The sequence below is a fragment of the Danio rerio genome, chromosome 17 (genome assembly GCF_049306965.1).
Source record: "Danio rerio strain Tuebingen ecotype United States chromosome 17, GRCz12tu, whole genome shotgun sequence".
Lineage (NCBI taxonomy): Eukaryota > Metazoa > Chordata > Actinopteri > Cypriniformes > Danionidae > Danio > Danio rerio.
This window is the reverse complement of record NC_133192.1, coordinates 26,079,824-26,102,956: the sequence shown is the minus strand read 5'-3', so window position 1 is coordinate 26,102,956 and position 23,133 is coordinate 26,079,824. Positions and strand designations below refer to the sequence as shown.

The 23,133-nt window shown below is 35.6% G+C and overlaps 2 protein-coding genes across 5 annotated transcripts; both read left to right on the top strand.

Moving 5' to 3' along the window:
* Window positions 1-3: 3 nt before the first annotated feature.
* Window positions 4-22,802, top strand: si:ch211-15d5.11. 4 transcript variants are annotated; one of them, XM_682931.9, is made up of 15 exons: window positions 4-95; window positions 2,519-2,751; window positions 2,852-3,015; window positions 4,806-4,873; window positions 8,241-8,375; window positions 8,525-8,656; window positions 8,745-8,929; window positions 10,221-10,543; window positions 10,626-10,773; window positions 11,277-11,451; window positions 18,508-18,618; window positions 18,735-18,887; window positions 19,423-19,518; window positions 20,277-20,350; window positions 21,481-22,802. In XM_682931.9, exons 2-15 carry the CDS (start codon window positions 2,690-2,692, stop codon window positions 21,614-21,616), a joined length of 1,962 nt encoding a protein of 653 aa, XP_688023.4. In that variant the 5' UTR covers window positions 4-95; window positions 2,519-2,689; the 3' UTR covers window positions 21,617-22,802. The 4 variants fall into 4 exon arrangements, with proteins under 4 accessions (XP_688023.4, XP_005158594.2, XP_009291343.2 ...); XM_005158537.6 differs by having other exon boundaries at window positions 10,623-10,773; XM_009293068.5 differs by lacking the exons at window positions 4-95; window positions 2,519-2,751; window positions 2,852-3,015; window positions 4,806-4,873 and adding an exon at window positions 4,994-5,147 and having other exon boundaries at window positions 10,623-10,773.
* LOC110438041 (uncharacterized) lies at window positions 14,848-16,928 on the top strand. The gene is made up of 2 exons (XM_021467416.3): window positions 14,848-15,218; window positions 16,249-16,928. Exons 1-2 carry the CDS (start codon window positions 14,907-14,909, stop codon window positions 16,768-16,770), a joined length of 834 nt encoding a protein of 277 aa, XP_021323091.1. The 5' UTR covers window positions 14,848-14,906; the 3' UTR covers window positions 16,771-16,928.
* Window positions 22,803-23,133: the final 331 nt, after the last annotated feature.

Genomic DNA, 23,133 nt, shown 5'->3' with positions numbered 1-23,133 from the left:
GACAGATTCACTGCAGCGGCATCAAAACACATGACAGCCCATCATGCGGAGCGTCCCGATCAGCTGCTCATTTTCTGGCATCATTAAAGACCAAGGTAAGCTCGGTTGATATATTTGGTGGTTTTACAGCATTAATACCAAAGTTTAGAGCCAAGTTGAGAGAAACGCGCAAAAGAGCCCAGCACAATGAATGATCCATCTTAGACTGCTGAAGAATTTGAATCAGATGCAGACATTAATCATCAGTTTCTGTATTATTGAGAAAAGAGACAGTTGTTAGTGACATTAAGCATTATTAATGATGTTTATATGCGTTAGAGTTGCTGCTGGACACAGAAGTGCGACATTGTGATGCTGCTCGGCCTTCAGCACTGCATTAAAAATCCCCAACTTCAGCTGTGTTTTGGGCCCGATTGTTGCTTCGACGTCTCTTTTATGTTATATTGCTTTAATCAAGCACATCATTTCTGGACTTTGAAATTTAATGTTTGCATAAGCGAGTCAGTTTGCAAAAATCCGCTTATTTGGGTTTTGTTAGACCACATGCACTTCCAGAGTAGCCTATTAAATGTGTATGGGTATATATTTAGCGGGTTCTTACTTTTTTTTGCATGGCTTTAATTGTTTATAGAACAAACGTCTGCTTAAATGTTTCAAATCACATTTGTGAAAAGTAAATATGACAATATGGGTGAAATAAAATACCTAAATCGTTCAGCATAACATTTTTGTATATTGAATGAATAAAAGAATCATCCTAAATTTTAGGAAAGTGGGGAAAAAAAGATTTAAAATGGTTATCCATGTTTTAGGTTTGAACTGTGTCCTCCTTAAAGACGCAATGTGTAAGATTTATTTACATTAAAAGCACTGGAACAGTGCTATATATGTTGCTGACTTATATGCATAGTTGAAGTCAGAATTATCAAAGCCCCTGAATTATTACCCCCTGTTAATTTTCTCAAAACAAAAAAAAAAAAGCTCAAATGGGCTAATGATTTTGAAATTGCTTTTATTCTAGCCAAAATATAACAAACAAGACTTTCTCCAGAATAAAAAATATTATCAGGCATACTGTGAAATTTTCCTTGCTCTGTTAAACATAATTTGGAAAATATTTAAAAAAGAAAGAATATCAAAGGGGGGATAATAATTCTGACTTCAACTGAACATTACACCAAATAAGCAATTTCAACAGGTGACACAGGCTGTGTTCTGTCAACATGGTAATGACATAATATACTATTGATTTCTAGTTTCATAGACAACAGGGAATCACCAAAGATACTTATTTGATATGTTGTGTGTTTTATTAGACTGCACAGAGCAGCATTATAACAAAAATGCCAAATTAATTTAGTGTGTCCCAGTACTGGGTTGCAGCTGGAAGGGCATCTGCTGCATAAAACATGTGCTGGATAAGTTGGCGGTTCATTCCACTGTCATGACCCCTGATTAATAAAGGGACTAAGTCAAAAAGAAAGTGAATGAATGAATGAATGAATTTTGTATGAACAGCATTGCTTCTTCTGTTTGTGATTACAAGCTGAAGAACCGTAAATGGCAGAATGACTGTGGCATAATAAAAGCTCCGCTGCTTTCATGCCACATTATGCTCTTCTCTCATCAGCAGTTGCTTCAGCGATCTCAATTGGCTTCCACGGCTTTCAGCTTTGTTCTGCTTCATACTATCATGATAATAAGTTTTGAATACTTCAGCTTCAGATTTTAGTGTTTCGTATAGAATGTAATGAAGACGACAACTCCCATAATTCTCACACTCAGTCACGCTGTTATCAAACTACAGCTTTATTGTTGTTGTAAATAAGCCGCCTCTAGCAGCAAAATTAGCTACTCTGCCTTTAAATAGAGTATTTTAATATGTAATCAAATGATCCTTATTAGGGTGGCACAGTGGTAAGAACTGTTACCTCATAGCAAGTAGCTGATTTGAGTCCCGGCTTGGCCAGATGGCATTTCTGTGTGGAGTTTGCATGTTCTCCTTGTGCTGGTGTGGGTTTCCTCCGAGGACTCCGGTTTCCCCCACTGTCCAAAGACATGCAGTATAAATGAATTGAATGAGCTAAATTAGCCATATGGTGTGTGTGTGTGTGTGTGTGTGTGTGTGTGTGTGTGTGTGTGTATGTGTGTGTTTGTGTGTGTGTGAAAGTGTATGGGTGTTTCCCAGTACTGGGTTGTGGCTGGAAGGGCATCTGCTGCATAAAACGTTTGCCATAATAGTTGGTGTATCATTCCACAGTGGTGACCCCTGATAAAAAAAAGGACTAAGCTGAAGGAGAATGAATGAATGATTCTTAATAATGTACCTGATGTTTTTGGTATATGAATTACAAACTTTGAAAGAATGGCATTTTGATGGGTGTCTGTTTCTGTAAATTGTAAAATGTATAAAATGTCAGTTTTTCAGGTAAGAAATAATGAAACAGGACTTATCAATTAACTAAAACTAAATAAAACTCAGTTACGGACACTCACCGTTCTTGGTCTCATATTGCAGGTTTACTGTAGAGTTCAGAAAATGCTGATGATGATGAGGATGGTGAGGAGGAAGAGGAAGTATTCCAGATGCCGACGCAGCAGTGGGCAGTCATTTCATCGCTGATTCCTGCACTGGAAGTGTGAACTTTTTTTTAAACTGACCAGTTCTCAATCTCAGCAGTGAGACCTCATGGACCACAGAGCTCCGAGAGACAAGAGCAGGGCCAGCTATTTTGGAAATGTTAAAAACAGGTACGGTCTGGTTGGGTCAAAAGTGATAGATATAAAACAGAAACGTTAAAAATGTATAGATCAAACTAAGTCACAAAGCGACCTGTCATTTTGTCATTAGACTGGGATCAAAGCTGCCAGCTGGAATTTCGCAGACTCCAGGCTTCATTTCTGCTCAGTGCTCCATTGGTGCTCCGGGTGCGATGGGGAGGAGTGTTGGACAGGAGGGCGTCAAAGGACATCACCATATCCGAAACCCCAAGCTAAGACAATACTATCTGAAAGGTTTGTAAAGCCCCGGTCAGATCACACTATTTTTATTGTCGGTTACGAAAGTCACTATGTCAAATTCTGCGTTTTTTTTTTAAATAATTAATTATTTTTATTTATTATTATTTTTTTTTTTTATAAATCTTGATAAAATCTTGACTTGTCATGGGTAACAAATGGGCCAGAATACACGTTCTTTCACGATCAGTCATCCCGCGATGTCTACGACGAGCATTATTTCCCAAAGCAGTCACAAGTGTTGCTATAACAATATTTCTCATCTTAATTTCAATGTTTTTTCTATCTTAAGTCAATCTCAATAAACGCTCACGCTTGCTGACAGCTAGGCTACATTATTTAAGGGCATTCATTATGACATCGATGGGATCAAACATATTTTTCCTTTTAATATTAAGATAGTTTCTTTTACATCTAAATGCATATTTTCCAGCTAGGGTTGCTTATTGAACACTCCCTCGCCTGAACTTGCCTTAAGTGAGACGGAAAAATTAAAGCACATCATCAGCAAGGACAAACCAAATGCTCAAGACATAATCTTAAAATAATGACATATTTTAAAAAAAAGGACAAATATATGACAGAGGTTTGTGATACAACAATTACAGTGAAGCATTCATTAAATTCCTATTTTCAACTGAGCTTAGAAAAAAAAAAACATTCACCTGCACAGCTGAGTAATGTACGGGCAGGAACAAAAATATGATTTGTGTATTTTTCTTGGAAAAAAAATCTTTTTTTAAATGAATTTTGTTTGGTATAATTTGCATCTCAACTTTAATGTATTTTTTGTTCATCAGTCATCTACTAGATAGACAAGAATAACGAATAGCATCTAAGGTGACGTGGTTCAAAACCAGCCATGGTTTGTTAAATAAAATAAAACCTAGCCTAAATAAAATTACAGTGATATATTCACAATTTTAGAGAAATTTATATTAAACATTTCATTTTTAATGACAAAATCATACATTGCCAGTTTAATTAAGTAATTTGAATAAGCAAAACAGGCTTTTATAATGTATTTGCAACACTGAACATGTTTGCAGAATACCTCGGAAGAACGAACTCGTTTGGAAGGCTAAGAGAACTCAGAAACAAGTTGTTAGAAAGAAGATGTCTGCATATTTGTGCCACTTTATCAGATAAGATCAATCAGATATCAATGATTGATCTTATCCACCGGCGACCCACCCATAAGTGAATGTGCAGCCTATTTTTTGACTTGACCCATGTATTAACACCAGCACCTGCAGATATAACTGATAAATTATGTGCTTCTATTGTCTAGTGTCACCCACGTGACAGAGCTCGTCGTGAAGATCAGGGAAAAAATTAAACATGCTAGACTTTCTGCGATGGTGTCGTGAGGTGTAGCAGACAGTTGTGAACTATGCCACATTACATGACAAGAAAAGATTGAATCTTGTGTCACAACGCCAATTTGTCATTTACGACTCCCTACGACACCCTACGTCAAGGAAATCGTATAAAATATTTACTTTTAGTTGTTAAAATGTTAATATAAATATAAAAAAATATTGCTGTATTTTTACAGTACATTTTTAAAAGTACATTAAGGCCAGTTGTACACATAGAATTAAAGTCTGAAATTAAAACATTTCAGTCGTTGCTAATTAGAACTCAAATTTGACTGTGACTATGACACTAGTTTAAAATTATATTTCTTACTAGCCTAACATGCCCAGTGTGTTTGTAGTGAACAGCTGAATAAACAAACACATCTGCTTTCATGCTGTTTAAATACTTTTGCTCTATCTTTTTAGAGGCAGCGTTTCCAGCCAAAGATCCAACAATGAAGACTTTGGCGTTATGCACAAACAATGAAGATGGTGTGAGTAAAAGTTTTTAAACCTGTTCACACACTCCACCACCTTTACACTCCTGCCAATAAATATAATATAAAACAATAATATAACTGCCAGCATTATGTCATACATATCTGTCATCTACTGATAACTTAAGAGCAAAGGTTGTTGAAACACCCCGTTCAGTGAAGTCAAGCTTTGAAATTTCTCTTCTCTAATGAAAGCACTTAAATGGATATTTCAAGGAGAACTTGGGAACTTTACAGCAAATACAATGAGAGAAAATGGACTAAGTTTTTGGTAACTAATATTTATTCATTTTAAAAGTAATTAATAAAGCAAGGATGATAAACTAGGCTAATTTGATGATCAAGCTAAATGCTTTAGGTTCATATCCAATGTTCTCTTTTCTTCTCATTTCCTAAATTTGATGTCCATTGAGTGTCTTGTGTGTGCAAGAAGGAATGCTTTTTGTTTGTGTTCCACAGAGACAGAATATTTTAAAATACTATTTATTGTGTTACTAATTATTCAATCTCGACCAAATGACATTTATTATAAGAGTGTAACACATGGATTCTCAGTTTGGTTGTTCTGCTATTTGGAAACAAACTGATCTTAGGTTGCTATATAGTGTGCTGGTTTCAACCCATTTCAGGTCTAAATGATTGTCAAAGTGTGGAACATTTCGCTGTAGGTTTAAAGCTTTAACAATTGAAGTTAACCCCTTAACCGTTGCCTTGAATACTTTACTAACACCTTTTCCAGATGTTTTTCAGTAATGTCTTTCCAATATATATATATATATATATATATATTTTTTTTTTCTAAACCTGAACTTAATTTGACAAATGATGTAAAACATGTATAAACAATAATTTTGAAGTGTGAATTCCAAATGTGGGGTGACCATTAAGAGTTTAATATATGCAAATTATTAGATACTTATTTAAGAACAACTGACTTTTGTGTGGATTCTACATTTACATGTTATCCAACGGTATTTGCATGTTTGGAGACAGTTCTGTTCTGTTGCAAAAGCCAATCAGGTATTACACTGTGCAGAGTTCATGGATTTGTGTAACATTTATGGAAGAAAATCTATAGTATGTACTTTTCAGTATATAGAAATAATGAAATCAGAAGTCTTAATTGTTTTGGCTGAGTTGTCAATCTTCCTTCATTCATTCATTTATTTTCTTTTTGCCTAAGTCTCTTTATTAATCAAGGGTTGCCACAGCAGAATAAACCACCAACTGCCACAACCCATCACTGGGAAACACCCATACACACTCTTTCACACACATACACTACGGCCAATTTGGATTATTCAATTTACCTACTGTATAGCGCATGTCTTCGGACTGTGGGGGAAACCGGAACACCCGGAGGAAACCCACACCAACACGGGGAGAACATGCAAACTCCACACAAAAATACCAACTGACTCAGCCGGGGCTCAAAACAGCGACCTTCTTGCTGTGAGGCGATGGTGCTACCCACTGCGCCACCGTGACGCTAGTTTTTAATCTTCATAAATATTTTATTTTATATAATTCAATACAGGTCAGAATAAGTATGTGGTTTAAGCTTTACATAAACCATCAGGATGTATACAGTGAATAAAGATTAAATATTGTTTTAGTCATTTTTTGATATTTTAATTTGAATACCGTAAATCTATTTGAAACATTAAAATATCACTTTTATAGTTATGTTTAGGTGGCCACCATAATAGGACATCCCTCATATATCTATTTAGTTCATACACTGTAAAACCTAACAATGAAAATCACTAAATCAAATGAGTTAGTTTAACTCCTAATTTTTTTTAAAGTTACTTTTGACTTAATAACTCATAAACTGATTAAATTAAGCTGGATGATTTATGAATGAAGTTTTTTGTGTTAACTCTAATAATTTACATTAAATTTATTTATTCTAGTTTTCGTCTATAGCATACAACAAATTAATATTTAATCGATATTACAAAGAAGTACACTTAAAGTAAGGGTTCCTTATTTAAATCAGGTTAAAAACTATTAATGAAAAAGTTCATGTCTGAGAAATAGAAAAAAACTGCACATTATTCAGGCATCAGAACGGAAAGCCTTGCACATTTCTCCCTCAAGACCACATGGCATGTAGACGTTGTGGCAGTGGCTGATATTCTAAATGTTTGACAATATCAGCTCAAATAGTTTAAGTGTATATGATTCAATATAAATAAGTTTACAGTACTCAAACCATTTGGTTTCAAAACTTAAACAGTTTGCCGCAATCAGTTTCCTCAAACAGTTTGAGTTAACCTATCGGGTTTTACAGTGTAACAAATAAGAGATCAAATTTGTAACTTATTATTTACATGAACAACATTATGGAATCAGTCTGCCTAAAAAATGTTCAATATTCACAGCTGAAGCCTGTGCTTTACTTTTAGCTTTGGAATATATAGAAAATGTTCAACAAAGGAACTCATTTTTACGGACTCTAAATAATGCCTCCAAGGGATGGAATCTTCCAAAAGTGATCATCCCTTGATTCATAGTATTTTAACCAAAGTTCAACATCTACAAAACCAGTTTTATCATATCATTTTTTGCTGGGTTCAATGACATGCTGGCCTTTCAGTAAATGAGCAAGCTGAAACTGCTGCTAAGTACTTTTTGAAACAAGTGGTGAGCAAATGCCAACGTTTACATTTGAAAAAAGCAGCACGAGGAGTGGGATGCATTGAAAAATGTTAAATTGCATGATATACAACCTGAAAATCTCAAGCTGAATTAAGACATCTTACGAGTAGATTTGATCAAGTGATTTTTACCAGTCCTGTTGGAGGACATACAAGATGAACCCATGACTTTTTGCTTAAAAGTGAAGACCCCACTCGATGTTTATACTACACTGTTCCCCTTACTGTAAATCACATTTTACTAGACTGTCCTGCTTTTACTTATTCCAGAAGGCGTTTTTATGAAATGAACTCACTTAAAAACATTTCTGACAAAGTGACACCAAAAAAAAAAAATGTTAGAATTTTTTATTATACATTAACAATAAAAATCTTATTTAATTTATGTATTCATTTGTTTGTTATTTTTTATTGTATAATTATTATTGAAATGTTCTTGCCATGAAAATAGCCTTAACTGCTGACATGTCATTATTTTTCTTCTTTTTATTTAATGCCATTGACTTCTATAATTCCTTTTGCCTGAAATATACACCTTTATGATTGGCTCATAGTTTCTGGCCACTGTGACTCTCTCTAGTCATTTGATATCACGGGTCTATGAATAAGGAAATGAATGGGTTGGACAGCTGGTTGGAAGCAAGGGAAGTGAAATCGGTGGCAGTCTGACTATGTCTTTCCTTATGCACCACCTCAAACAGTTACCCAAGAAAAAGGCATCGACTTCTTCGCCAACAGCTTCTGTCCCAAGCCTCAATCCCTCGCTGGACACTTGTGTGGTGGGAACAGCAACTCTTGTGTCTCCCTCCACAGATGCAGAATATGACAAGCTGACGGTGAGTGAGTAATAGTCTGCTTAGAGACATTGTTGGTTGAAGCATTAGAGTGTAAACATAGCCTCAATACAGCTCTTTGTGACGCCATGCATACAGTAATGCGTTGACTCTTCTGCTGCTTTTGTGTGATATGTACTCATCACTCTTAGGATGTGGAGGCGGTTCCTTTACCTGATGGAAATGTGTGTTTATTGGCTCTTCCATCTGAATGCTCTCAAGGGGAGGATCCAGCCGGCTTGTCTTGCCTAAAGCTTTTCTCTCGTTACATCACAGACAGAAAGGTCTGAGTGTATTGTTTACATTATGCTGGCCTGTATTTCAATTGTGTTTCATCGAATGTAGCACATGCAACTCTCCGTGTCTCACTAGGGGGTGGTGTCTGGAATACTGCTGGTGACATCCAGTAAGATCTTTTTTGACCCTCAGAAGTCTCACCCACTGGTTCAGGAGAACGGCTGTGAGGAATATGTGTTCTCCTGCCCTGTGGATGATCTTGCCTCGGTGTCCTTCTACACGGATATCTCTCATGTTTACTTCAGCAAGACCACATACAGGTGCTTCCTGCTTCACTGCTGTTTACGAAATCGAAAAGTTGCTTTTACATATTATTTTCATACAGTTAAGGAATTAGGTGAGCTTAAGTTTAAACAAGATATGCTTACTTTTACAAAATGTTTTATGGGATTTAATAGAAGGCAGACAGCCGAGTTCATTTGTAATATCAAAGTTTTATAACATTTCTACAATTTATAATGTCATTAAAAGGGTCCATTTATGCAAAAAACACTTTTATAAGGGGTTTAAACACAGTTGTGTGGCAGCAGTCTGTGAATATAAGCAGGTTCTAATGGTAAAAAGTATTAATTTTATTTTGTATGATCACATTTCATAAAAACAGTCTGCACAAACACTTTGATTGACATTCTCTTTTTGTACATGTCATCAGAAGGGGGAAAGCCCCGCCCATTATTGACAATCTCTATATCATTAGCATAGGAGTTAGTCTTGTTTTCAATGTTTCACTATGCTGGCACACAGGCATTTGTAGCTCCACCTACTTTTGAATTGCTGGGAGCACAATCTCATTTGAATTTAAAGCAACAGTCACAAAAATGGCACAATTAAAGCAACCAGAAGCCTTAAAAAGTCAGTTTCAAAGAGTTATAAAACATTATTTGTGTTGTATTTTGTGCTGAAATGTCACATTTACACTCAAAAAAGATCAGAGATGTATTTTAGATCTTGTAAAATGAGAAATAATAGGTGCCCTTTATAGTTCACCCCAAAACTGAAAATTCTATTCTTAATTACTTGTTCAAACCCGTTTGGCTTTCTTCTGTTAAACACAAAACAATTTATTATGAAGAAAGCTGGTAACCTGTAACCATTGACTGCTGTAGTACTTGTTTTTTCAATATAGCTTTGGTTTTCAAAATATCAACTTTAGGGTTGAACAGAATATAGAAACAAACTCAAATAGGATTGGAACCATTTGAAGAAGAGCAAACAGTAAGTAAATTTTTATATTTTTAAGTGAACTATCCCTTTCATTTTTAAAAATTATTTGAGTTCCCTTAAAAGGTAGAAAAATATATATTTTTAAAAACAAAACTGTAACTGAGCTTTAAATTAGCTTTTAGATTGTTTAATTGTATTTTTAAGGACAGCATAATGATTGCCATATTTTTAACACTCTTTACATAAAATCACATTTCATTTAGTGCAAAAATAGTTTATATACAAATACAATCTTTTTACAGACATATTGAAATCAAAATAATTTCACAACTATTGAGTTGAGATTTATCCCATGCAGATCTTATTTTTTAACCTTATGTTTTCCAGATGTAACAGTTCTAAGACATCAAAGAGCAAAACGCATAGCAACAAGAAACCCCACCACTCGGCATTAGAGGACATACCTGCTCCTGATTCATGTGATCCCACAGCAGCTCCGAGTGCGAAAGCTGAAGTAGAGGATGAGGAAAGTGGAGAGACTGGAGACATGGCCGATGCTGAGAGACAGCTGACTCTACAATCCGGAGGAATGCTAACTGCGGCTGCTACTTTCTGCTGTGGAGGACCAGACAGCGTCCAGAGAGGAAACAACCCATTTGAACACTCAGACAAAACCCAACAGCAGTCGTATTGGGAAAGACAGTTATTAGGTAAACTAAAGAACTTCATCAATAAAGTTATCTTTTTACTCATCACCTTATGCTTTTAGATATCTCTCTCTTTACTTAGCAGATCCATGCACTTCAACATCAAATTGTGGCATAAACGGATCTCTGATGTTTGTGAGAATTCGACAGAAACTGCAGCATGGGAAGAAAAGGGCTTTTTCTAAATCTAAAATTGCCTCTAGAGACGCCTGGTTCACCATGCAGCAGGAAAGGTACTTAAGGGGTCCTGACATGCATTAAGGATCACTAAACTCAATCTAATTTGAAGGGTACAAATAAATCAACTTTTATGAATAAAGAATTATTATTACATTTATAATAATTTATATATAAATAATAAAATAATAAATATTTTTTTGAATCTTACTTTTGTATACTGCGTAAATGTGTGCAGGAGTTATTGAAAAAATGTAGCAATTTTATGTAATGTTACTGGATAAACATTTTTTTTTTGTTAATCTAAAATCTGGCCACCATTATTAATGTTATTATTTTAATATTCATGCAGATTTAGCAGTTTACAAAAATGAAAAAAACAGTTTAAACATATTTTGTCTAACTTAAGGGTAAAAAAGGCTTTAGAATTTTTTAAATAGAGGTCTCTTGAAGAAAATATTGTAGATCATTGACATAGACCGGCCTTCTTGGTGAAATGAAAAGTGTCACAGTTCACAGTGCTTAATCTCTCTGTGTTGTTCCTTCTCTCTGTCTGTAGGTCAGATGAGCTGTACGCTTACCTGAGTCAACATCGGCCTGACCTGTGCATCCTGGAGGGAGATGAGGAGGACGAGGCAGAGCGTGATGAAGAGGATTTTGTGCTTCTGGATGAAGAGGAGCAGGAAGAAGAAGATGAGTCTCCACGAGCAAGCCACACTGGAGAGGACTGGGAGGTTAGTTTTATAGATATAGATTGAACAAGTAAATTGAGAGAATGCAAACCAAATAAATAATTTGAAAACGATGTAGAACATGTAGAATATGCAGGAATTGATTTCTCTAACTTTAATAACACTAAAAACTCTCTTTGTAAATATACAGTCAAGCACTGAAGTTATTCATGCCCAAGGTTTATGAATATTTTCGGGCTGGACTGTATGTATCTGTAAATAGAGACATTTAATAATCTTTACCCTTTAATACTCCTAAAGGGGTAGTTCATAGTACTTAGAAATGAATCTGCTGCTATTTTATTCACCTTCAAGGGATCCAAGAAGTAGATACCTACTTGTCTTCAGTTAAAGAAGATTTTTTGCTTAAATTGTAGTCATTGGAGTTATTAAATCCAAGTCAGCTGCCACAAGCACATTGAGAGTAAAAAAATCATATACAGTCAAAACAACAACAAAAAGATATCCAGTGGCTACTGACAATATATTGAGGCAAAAAGAGTCTGTTAGAACATTGTTACCTTTAATCCACAGCCTTGACAAACATTTTAAAATCACAAAAGACTGGCTCAGAAAAACAGAAAGTCAAACTGCTTTACCACCAGGAGTGAATTTAACCAATAAGCAAGTTAACCGGGCGCTTAGGGCCCCAGGAAATCTGAAGGCTTCCAAATAAATACCTAGGAATATAAACAATACCTATGAAATATATACAACATTGTTTTCAATCATATTTTGTATAGTGAGGCTCCCCCACCTTCAATCATGGACCAGTCCAGCAATCAAATCCGTAAAGAATTTCATCTAAGAAAACAAATCGTTACAAAGGTTTTTTACATGCTTTACATGTTATTATTATTTTGCATTAAGATAAAATGTAGAAAAGAAGATGGAATGATATAAGAAAAAAATCTGCAAAATGATAATAATAAAAAAATAAACACTAAAAGGTGAATTTTTTTTACTTTTGGGCCCCGTAGCTGGAATTGCTTAGGACCCAAAAATCACTAAATCTGCCCCTGTTTACCACAAAATGAGAGGAAAAAAAATGTCAATATTGTAACAGAAACCAAACTATAAAACACATTCTTGTGGAATGCCCTGTGTTTAATGTTTTTAGACATCATTTTTTTTATCTGGAGAAAATTTAAATTAAGTGAAGTTTATGTATAAACAAATTTCGAGAGGATCACGTGCTTATGATTGCTAGCGGCTGGATCCGCATTATCCAATTCAGTACGCTCCAATCAGATGACTCCTAAACTACTATAAATACCCTGGGTTTCATTCCACTGCTATCTTCGTTTTGAAGAGTCCCCCCTTCCACCCCTACTCCTCCTTCTTAGATGGGTGACACGGTGGCCCAGTGCATAGCACTGTTGCCTCACAGCAAGAATGTCTCTGGTTCCAGGCTTTACCAAACCAGCAGACATTTCTGTGTGGAGTTTGCACTTCTCCCCGTGCTCACGTGGGTTTCCCCCGGGTTCCCCGGTTTCCTCCCACTGCCTAAAAACATGCAATTAAGTTTTTTATTGAATAATCTAAATTGGCACCATAGATATGCTTCTAGTACGGAGTTACCTTCAAGAGCAATCACTTACTGTTCATTGGTTACTACAGCAGGGGAGTTCTCGAGATCTACCTGAGCTCAAACTCCCCTCCCGCCTTGCAACGGGAGGGAGACCTGGGCTCGAGGATCCTATGAGCTCAGGGCTCTCTCCTGGGACAGCATGCCAAACAAGCTTTTATAATTAATCATCAGCTAAGTGTGAACTCTTGAAATATATTTTAATGTGAATCCTTCTAAACTTGTACATTTTATTAAAGGTGCTGTAGGTGATCTGATAAAAAATGCTAACCGCTTAGCTTATTATCTTTGGACGGCGGGGAAGGACTGTGATTCAAAGTCTAACCCCCTGAAATCGCGAGCGCGTGCACTGCGTCACAACAGCAGGCAGCCAACCCACTAGTTCATGTCTTCGCCAGTTAGTTAGTGTTTAGCCAGCGCCGTGCAGGAATTACATTTATTACTTAGCCACACTTACATGCTATTTTACAGTGAATATTCAGAGTAGCATGGTAAACAGTATAGGAAGGCTGTCATTGTTCAAAAATTACCCAATGTGAATATAAAAGCAACTTCAGCTCAATAAAGCAGGTTAGGCGGAATAGCGCTATTTACTGATGTTTTGTTGTTAAACTAAATAAAAATCTTTATTATCGATGCTGTAAAAGGACCTTATGAAACTGAAAATAATCACATCAATCTTTCACCTGGAGATTTCAGTGGCTGAACAACAGGTCTGTGCATATAGGTCATTCATAACACAACACAATCTAACATATCTTAACCTGACTAAAATAGTTTTAAAACAGAACATTACCTGTCTAACAGTAATACTTCAGCCATGGTGTCGTCCTTCCTCCAGCGTGCTAAAGTAACTCAAATATTGATTCAGGTTTTTAAAAGTTTCAATTCAGCATTTGATAGACGGGCACGCGCGAATGGCAGATCTGCGTGAACAAATGCGCAGAAGTCCGAATCTGAAACATACGACATGTTTCTTTAGACAATCACCTACTGCCCCTTAAAATAATATTATAATTATTATTATTTATGTATTTTATCTTGTGTATAATTTATTGCTGTTGATGACTTTTAATTGTTAGAATATTTGTATAATTTTAGAAAAGTGTTATATATGAAATGTGGTAAACTTTATCCTTTTTTGCCATGACATAGCCAGAGAAGTTGATATAGCAATAACCTCAAAATTCTCTCTTACCACAAAATGTGTCAAAACTAACAACAAAATCATTCAGAATTTTACATGTTGCAGATGCTTTTGCTTTATTCAGCAAATTTGTTTTCAACATTGATGATGTTTCCTGCAATTACATACATTACAATGTTTCCTGTGCATTAAAGTAGCATTTTAAATGTTACAATATTACTGCTGTTCCTTGAAGAATTTTTACAAACCCGAAACATTCGTTCACCTTTATCTTATATTATCTTTAGATTGCTGGCCTTACAAGACACAGCGGGTCACCTCTTACGTACATGCGTCTTTTATCCTCTCAGATATATCTGTTTATTCTCATTTTATACAAGATGATAAATGTTCATACATTATGATTTTAAAATGTATGTGTAAAATACCTTAACAGACCAAGATGATTAGAGGATAAATGGTATCTTAAAGAACCTATAGCTGTTTTACAAATAAGAAATGACTATAAGTACTTACTAGATAAGAAGGCCAGCCCAATGACTGTAAAAAAGTTATATTCATCGAAAAAGAAAAGGCTGTTTTACAGGTACCACAGCGCCTTCGGTCGTGAGAGTGGAGAACTGCAGCTCTACCTCAAACACTCGCGTCCGCGCACAGCAGTGACGTCATCGCAGTGTCCAGGAGCCTTTGCGCGTTGATGTTTATCGTGTTTTCGCAGCTAAAATGAAATTAAGTAACTTCGAGAAGACGTTGGCGGAGAACGTACGGCGACACAGGATCATCTATGACCCGAATCTGCACGATCATGGTGATCTTGAGTTGACACAAAGTGCGTGGAACGATATCTCCGCCGCCACGGGGAAGAACGAAGCGGTGTGCCGTAAAGCGTGGAAAAATCTAAGAGACAAGTTTGTGCGGATCAAGAGGAAGATCCACACGAACAGCAAGGATCCAGGCTCATACAGGAAGATCGTGGCAGAGCTGGGGTGGTTGTGCCAATATGTTAAACATCGAGAAAAAAGTCTGAATGCGAAGGTAAGCAACGCAAGTTGTTTTATTAGTAACGTGACTGCCTGGAGATTATTAGCTTCCTATTTAATTAAGTACACCCGGTTCTAGCTGATTAAATTGTATCATGTTGTCTTGTATGATTTATATGATCAATAGACTTTATACAGTCGTACTGTAAAAATCTTCTTAAGTTCTGTCAGAAAGTAAACAAGGGGGCATGGCTTGGGAAGCCTTTCACTTACTGAGTCTCATGATCTGTTTATTATCTGACATGCTTATAAATATCTTTAGAGCAAAATATATTTAGAGCAAAGAAATGTGTACAGTACTGGAACAACAAGTAAATGATTATAGAATTTTCATTTTTAGGTGAACAATCTTTTAAACTAAAGCATGAATACACTGATCGCATTCAAATCTGCCTCGGTCAATCTAAAAACTATATAAATTATTTATAGTGGCTTTCAAACTATAGAGATAATTAATAAATATATTGATTCAAGATTGTAATTAGGCATGGGCTGGTATGAGATTCTGACGGTATGATAACTATGAATAAAAATATCACGTTTTTTTATTATGGTTTTACTTCACAATTACTGCTCTAAAATATATTATTTTTAAATGTCTGGGTAAAACAGATACCTTTTCCCCTTTGAACATAATACATTTTACTTTAAGAGACATTTAAAATATTTTAGAGCAGTAAATATGTCAGGCTAAATAATTCAGATGAATCATTGACTTTTGGTGTCTTTAATAGTTTCAAACTAATGTCTGTACAATTTAAAACAGCCTCTTTTGACGTCTTGATACTGTTGTCCTAAAAAATGAAAATAAAATAAAAAGAAATCTTACATATACCGTAGGAATGGTATAACAGAAAATTTTGGCTGTTTTAAAGCTTTTCCAAATTGTGGTATACCTTAAAAACTGTTATCGTCCCATGCCTAATTGTATTATATGGGGATATTTGTAAAAACAAATCTATTTTTTTGTATGTTTACAATTTGTGCTGTTTAGACCTGAATGTAATAGTGTTTTCTCCATTAAGGATGGATGTAAAGGAGTCACGTTTGAGGAGTTCATGAAGACAGACAACTTACAGATGTCCTCAGCATCAGGAACATCAGAGACTGGGACTTCAGACAACCCTTCACCTCTGTCCCTCATGCCATCATCGCCAGTTCCATCCACTCCTGTTCTCCCTACTCAATCTACTCTTGTTCCTGCTACCTCGTCCACACCGCCTCCACCCTGTCCATCGTCCAAATGTTACCCCTCGCCTTGTTTAGTTTCAGCTTTCTCTGTCCCAAACATCTCACCCAGTCCCAATGCCTCACCATCTTCTTCAGAATTGATGCCTAAAAGGAAGTCCACCTCTGAAGCTTGCTTGTTGAATATGCTGGAGCAGATGGAATGGACACGGGAGAAGACCCCACATCAGGACAGTGAGGATTTCAGATTCGCTTCTGTCGTCGTGGACATGTTGGCCAAAATTGACCCTCGGATGAAATCCGAGGTTAAGTTCAAGATATATCAAATGCTATATGAGGCTGAGCGAACCAACAAGTAACTGAAAGCATTCACTGAGGACTCTGAACTACAGAAAGATTATTTTCTTGAATATGGCCATTTTGCAAATAGAGTTTGCACAGCATTACAATTGTGAATAGTTTTATTTAATAGTACTATTAATAGTATGATTTTATTTTTAATAAAATTTCAAAACTCCTTTGTGTATTGCTGCTATATGTGAAGACACAAAGTGAACACAAGTCAAAGAATATGATCAGTTTTTATGTGGTATTAGAGTTCAGTTTAATAGATTAGAAACTACACTGCATACCTTAATGAGTCCACAAACTACATACATTATTAAAAGGTTTTACCTTAAATTAAGTACACCACGAGGATGAATAAGAGCCAGCAAAATGGAAATTGAATGTACTTATATGGTGACAACAGCTGTTTTAATTACATAGCAGGGTGTAGTTCCAGCATCAGCACTTTTTATGTTTGGTAAGATTTTTATACTGCAGTAAAAACCTTAATCGGTTTTATTATGGTGGTTTGCATCGTCTCTTCCAAACTGGTCTGACTCGGGTTGCTAAATCTTTTTCAACCAATCAGACTTACGTTTTTTCTGAAAACTGACCTGGAAAATTTGGAAAAGTCCCATTGGACCAAACTTTGTGACCTCATAACTTTACGCCAGACTGTCATACAAGCTTAAGTGTGGGCTGATTTACCTTTGACTACCAATCAATGATCATTTTAAACTTTTTAGCCACACCCCAGCAACCACTTATGGCACCCTAACAACTGTCCCATTGACTTCCATAATAAAAAAAACTGCCATTGGCTTTACATTGGACATACTAACAACAGCAATTCATATTAGCAATATACCAATCCATACTGGAAACTGTTAGATTTTGCTGTATTTGGCTTAACCGTTCTTGGGTGGCTCGCCAATGTATTAGATTACTCTAATACATAAAATAAGTAAGCTGACCAAAGTTCTTATGGAGAGAAGACTTTATTGAAGACAATCAATAGTGCAGTTCCTCAGCAGTGATGTTAACCCGTCGGTCTTCAAGTAACTTAACCCAAAGTACTGTCTGTGAGACAGTATACTAGCATCAAAAAAACCATTCTGTTTACGAGGCTCAGCAGGACCCTCTTCAGATGTTTCAGCTGTTGTTTTGCTAATACCCATTGAGATTGTAAAAGGGTCATTTAGTTCACACCTATCAGTTTGTGGGGGTCGAGGCACAGGTCACCCCATCTTATCACATCAGAGTTTAATCAATGTAAATGCAACTGAACTAAAATGCACATCATCTTTCAAAACATACTAACAAACATACTAACATACTAATCATAATAGTAACATGCTAATTAGAACACTTTAGCAACCACCTAGCAACATCTAGTAACCACTCAAAACACCCTAGTAAGAAACATGACAATCCATACTAGAAAAATACAAACACATGTACTTATCTATGTATGCCGACTGTTTCTAACTTCTTAAAATCTACTTCAATGATTTAAACTTTAAAACTACTTCAAACTTTCAGGCTAGGCTTTCTCAAGACATTATAAAGTTTGTCTACGAACTTTTACTTTTTAAAAGATTCTTTAATGAATATAACATCTTTCTAGAAGTAATAGTCTTTTTTGCAACTGTATAACTCTTTAAATGTACTGGTTTTATCCTTGTATCCTAATGAGATATTATTTTATAGTAGTTGACCTAAAGCTTACAACAGTGGTGGTTTGTCACGCACACATTGTTCCTGTACAGATTGTGTCAGCGGAGGAGAGTGCGCTGAAAGCTCCAGGCTCTACTGAACCAGATAGTTTGAGTTACATACTGAGCCAGAGTGTCATACTGGATGCTCAACAAGTTAAAGAGGTCAGTATGCACCTGCACATAGCCAAAGTCACAGCACAACTCTCTCTGAATGGAGACTCTGAGTCAGGTTGTCCAGTTAAGAGAGTTTGATATGCGCTATATGACTCTTCTCTCAGATCTCCAGAGAGCTTCCTCCACGTACAATTGGATACACATGGCAGCTGTCGTACAGCACAGACAAACATGGTGCCAGCCTCAAGACTCTTTACAGGAAACTCAGCGCCACGGACTCACCTGTGCTGATTCTCATCAAGGACCACAACCAGCAGGTCAGTCATTATTAGGCCCACATGGAAATTGCTTGCAGATTTCTACATATTTTTTTAGTCTACCATTGTGTAAACAGATTCAGTTTTATATTAAATTCAGTATTAATATTGATTGTTATGCAAACGGTTATATAGTTTATTTACATTGCAGTTTGTAAAGTAATATTTAATGGGTTTTAGTAGATATATGAGAGACTTGCTTTGTTTACGAAACAAGTTGATTTAACTGGATTTGCGTTATAAACCTTAAATAAAAGTAATTATTTTTTATTTAATTTGGTAAGTTTTTATTTACTATACTCTCTAAATAATTTACAAAATTCTGCACAGAAATACCAAAAACATGTCCACAGATTCTGTTCGGCCCTAGTCATTATTCACAGCTCTGGTCAGAGTGGACATCTTATGAACAAGGGTTACATTTGATTTGATTAAAAAAAGATTCCCCACAACTCATCAGTTTAAATTAGTCAGTTGATTTAATTTGGTCAATATTGGTATATTAGCTCTTTGAGTGGTTTGAACTTCCCCTCAGGTTTTTGGGAGCTTTCTCTCACACCCGCTACATCCCAGTGATGCATTTTATGGTACTGGAGAGACCTTCCTATTCCTGTCTCACCCACGCTTTAAGGTAAATTCCAGTACATTTACATTGAGCACAATGGTTGGGTTCCAGATATAATAACGTCTATATTCTCCAAACGAAAACGGATTCATAACAATAAGTTGCCATTGTGGCTCTATGCAAAGAGATCTTTAACTCAGCTCACTGATTAATTTTAATTAAAAAAAAAAAAAAAAAAAAATATATATATATATATATATATATATATATATATATATATATATATATATATATATATATACACTTGAGTTTGGATCGCATTCTAAACATACTCCAATAAATGTTAAGGGATAAAATTAAAGAAACTAAATGCTTTTGTTTGGACACCTTGTCCAAAATGTGTAGATGTTTTGCAAATAAACGTTTAATATCTAAGGTTTAATATACTGTCTATTTTCTGTATTTGATTGCTGTAATTCGCAAGGCATTGTGGAATTGAAGCTACTTCTCTCAATAAAGTAGTGTTGAACAATTTTCTATTTTGAAATAGAAATCCTCCATGCATTTGTTTGCTTCGCGGTTTGTATTGTTGAGATTAAACTTTTAGCTGCTTGAATTAGTTTACAGCTCAACACACTTTATCAAAGACCTATTTTAAATTTCCATTGTGAAAAATAGCTCTGGAGTTAGTGCTGTTGTTAAACTAGGCAGAGTGTATAATGAACTCATTGAGGTTAAACAAATGGATTGGCCTTCAATGAGAATCAATTTCTTTATGGAAATCTGTGGTAAATACGCTTTAACAGATTTACATTTATTTTAAGTGTTTCAAGTGGACTGGTGAAAACTCCTTTTTCATCAAAGGAGATTTGGACTCTTTTGCCATTGGAGGAGGAAGGTACAGTACCATTTTGCATGTGCAGATACAGACTACCTGACAAAAGTCTTGTCGCCTATCCAAGTTTAAGAAACAACAAATAATAACTTGACTTCTAGTTGATCGTTTGGTGTCAGAAGTAGCTTATATGAAAGGCAAAGGCTTCTAGATTACACCTATTTTATTAAAACAAAATATAATCATGCCATAATTCTTTTATTATTTATTTAGGACAGTAAGGTATGTCTTTACTTTGACAAAAATCTTGTCACTTACAAGAAATAATTTACAGTATAGAATATAAAGTCCTGGTGAAGTGGAAGAAGAATCAATATTGTGTATGACTCCCATGAGCTTGGAGGACTGCATCCAAACATCTCTGCAGTGACTCAAATCTCTTATTAATAAAGTCATCTGGAATGACAAAGAAAGTGTTCTTGCAGTACTCCCAGAGTTCATCAAGATTCTTTGGATTCATCTTCAATTCCTCCTCCTTCATCTTACCCCAGACAGGCTCAATAATGTTCATGTCTGGTGACTGGACAGGCCAATCCTTGAGCACCTTGACCTTCTTTGCTTTCAGGAACTTTGATGTGGAGGCTGAAGGAGCGCTATCCTGCTGAAGAATTTGCCCTCTCCTGTGGTTTGTAATGTAATGGGCAGCACAAATGCCTTGATGCCTCAGGCTGTTGATGTTGTCATCCACTCTGCAGATCTCTCGCATATCCCCATACTGAATGCAAACCCAAACCATTATTTTCAAACGTGACTGATTTCTATGAGAATCTTGGGTCCTTCCAGGTTCCAATAGGTCTTCTGCAGTATTTGTGATGATTGGAATGCAGGGCAACATATGATTCATCAGAAAAATCTACCTTCTGCCTCTTTTCCAAATGATCAGCTAGAAGTCAAGTTATTATTTGTTGCTCTTACAACAATACTTTTGTCAGGTAGTGTATATTAACATTCTAAAGAAAGCACGTGTGTGATGGATTTATTTGTACAACATCACCTTCATGAAATCAGATGATAATTTATAGAATATTCTGACAATTTGCCTGTTGTCAAATACAAAACAAATGACTTATGATCATTTCAGACTTCAACACTTAAGCTTACTTGTAAATTTCACTTGCCTCTTTTCTCCTCAGTGGTCATTTCGGTCTGTGGGTGGATGAGAGGTTGTTTTTGGGCAGGAGCAGCCCTTGTTTCACTTTCAACAACTGCAGTCTGTCGGAGACCAACGATTTCACCATTCTGGACCTGGAAGCCTGGACATTCGGCTGACAGAACAAACATTGTAAATAATTCGAAACATCTTGATTTAGCGGAAAATATGGCCATTAATCATGAGTTTACTGACACTGGTAAAAGAAGGGAATGAGACACTGCGAACTGTGAAGTCAAGGGAAGAGTTTTACATTAAATGAAAGCTCACCCATCGTGTTTACTACCATCATGAAGAAGAAAAAAACTGCTTTGTCTTGTGATTAAGATGTATTTGAGTTTAAGGATTTGAGTTCAGGACTTAAATAAGTGCACATCATCGGACAAGAAATAGTTTTGGGCTGAATGAAGGACTTTATACCTAACATTATCTCAATGGTACGTTTCTAACATTGAAGTTGATGAAGAATCCCATTTTGTTACAGTGTGAATACTGTACATTTTTGTCTAAATCTGTTATTGTAGGACTCTAAACCTGACTTAAAAAGGATAGTTCAAACAAAAATGCACAAAAATGTCAATTTACTTCTTTCCAACCCTCAAGTGGCTCCATACCTTAATCTAAAATATATATTTTGAAAAAAAAAACATTGACTTCGATAGCTGGATAAAAAAAAATACTATTATAGAAATAGTTACAGGTTTCCATCTTATTTCAAAATATCTTCTTTTGTGTTCAACAGAAGAAAGTCAAAACTAAAGGGTATGTTAATTATGACAGAATTGTCAGTTTTGGGTGAACTATCCCTTTAACACCACTGATTATAGTCTTGTGTGCTGTTAGTAAGCACGCCATTGGCTGTATACACTGCTTTAGGCGTTAGTTTAAAGCCACAGCTGCACTTTTACACATGGAAAATTTTTCGCATCACTCAAGCCAAAACAAAACCAACACTGAAATGACTTTGGGTTGAATACCACAAGCATAAACTCTCAGACAAACCTCAGTTGCATGTTTTAATGTCTTGAGAGGCTTTTGGCTTCACAATCCTTTCTTAGGAATTCACATCAAGTCTTAAAAATCCCTGTGGAAGGATGATTACTGACATGTAGGAAAACCTTCTTTCTGTAAATAACTCTTAAAATGGTAATAACACCAGTTCACAAAGATGTCTGTGCAAAAACAATAGATCTGCAAATCGTAAATAAGAGTCAAACTAATGCAATATTTATACATGTGAAAATGCAATCACTCAATACTGGAAGTGTTCATTAACTCATTGCCTAATAAAGCAGATTAACACTTGCTGTTTTGTTCATAAAAAGAATATTGTTTTAGACATTTTTAGAGTATAAGTTACACAAAACTGTGGTTATAGGGTTATGATTTTATATTTAGACACTGGAAATTGTTAAAGTTTGGGGTCAGAAAGTACATTCAAAATTGACTAATTGCATTTGATGGTATGATAAAAATGGTATATTTTAAAGATGTAACAACAGTAATAGTTCCACTTAAATAAATAAAGGTTTGAGCTTAAGATTTACCAAAGCAAACAAAAATATACTACCCCAATTTTTTATAGTCCTAAGTTTTTAGCAGAATAGGGTGACAACCTATTTCACAATTAATATGC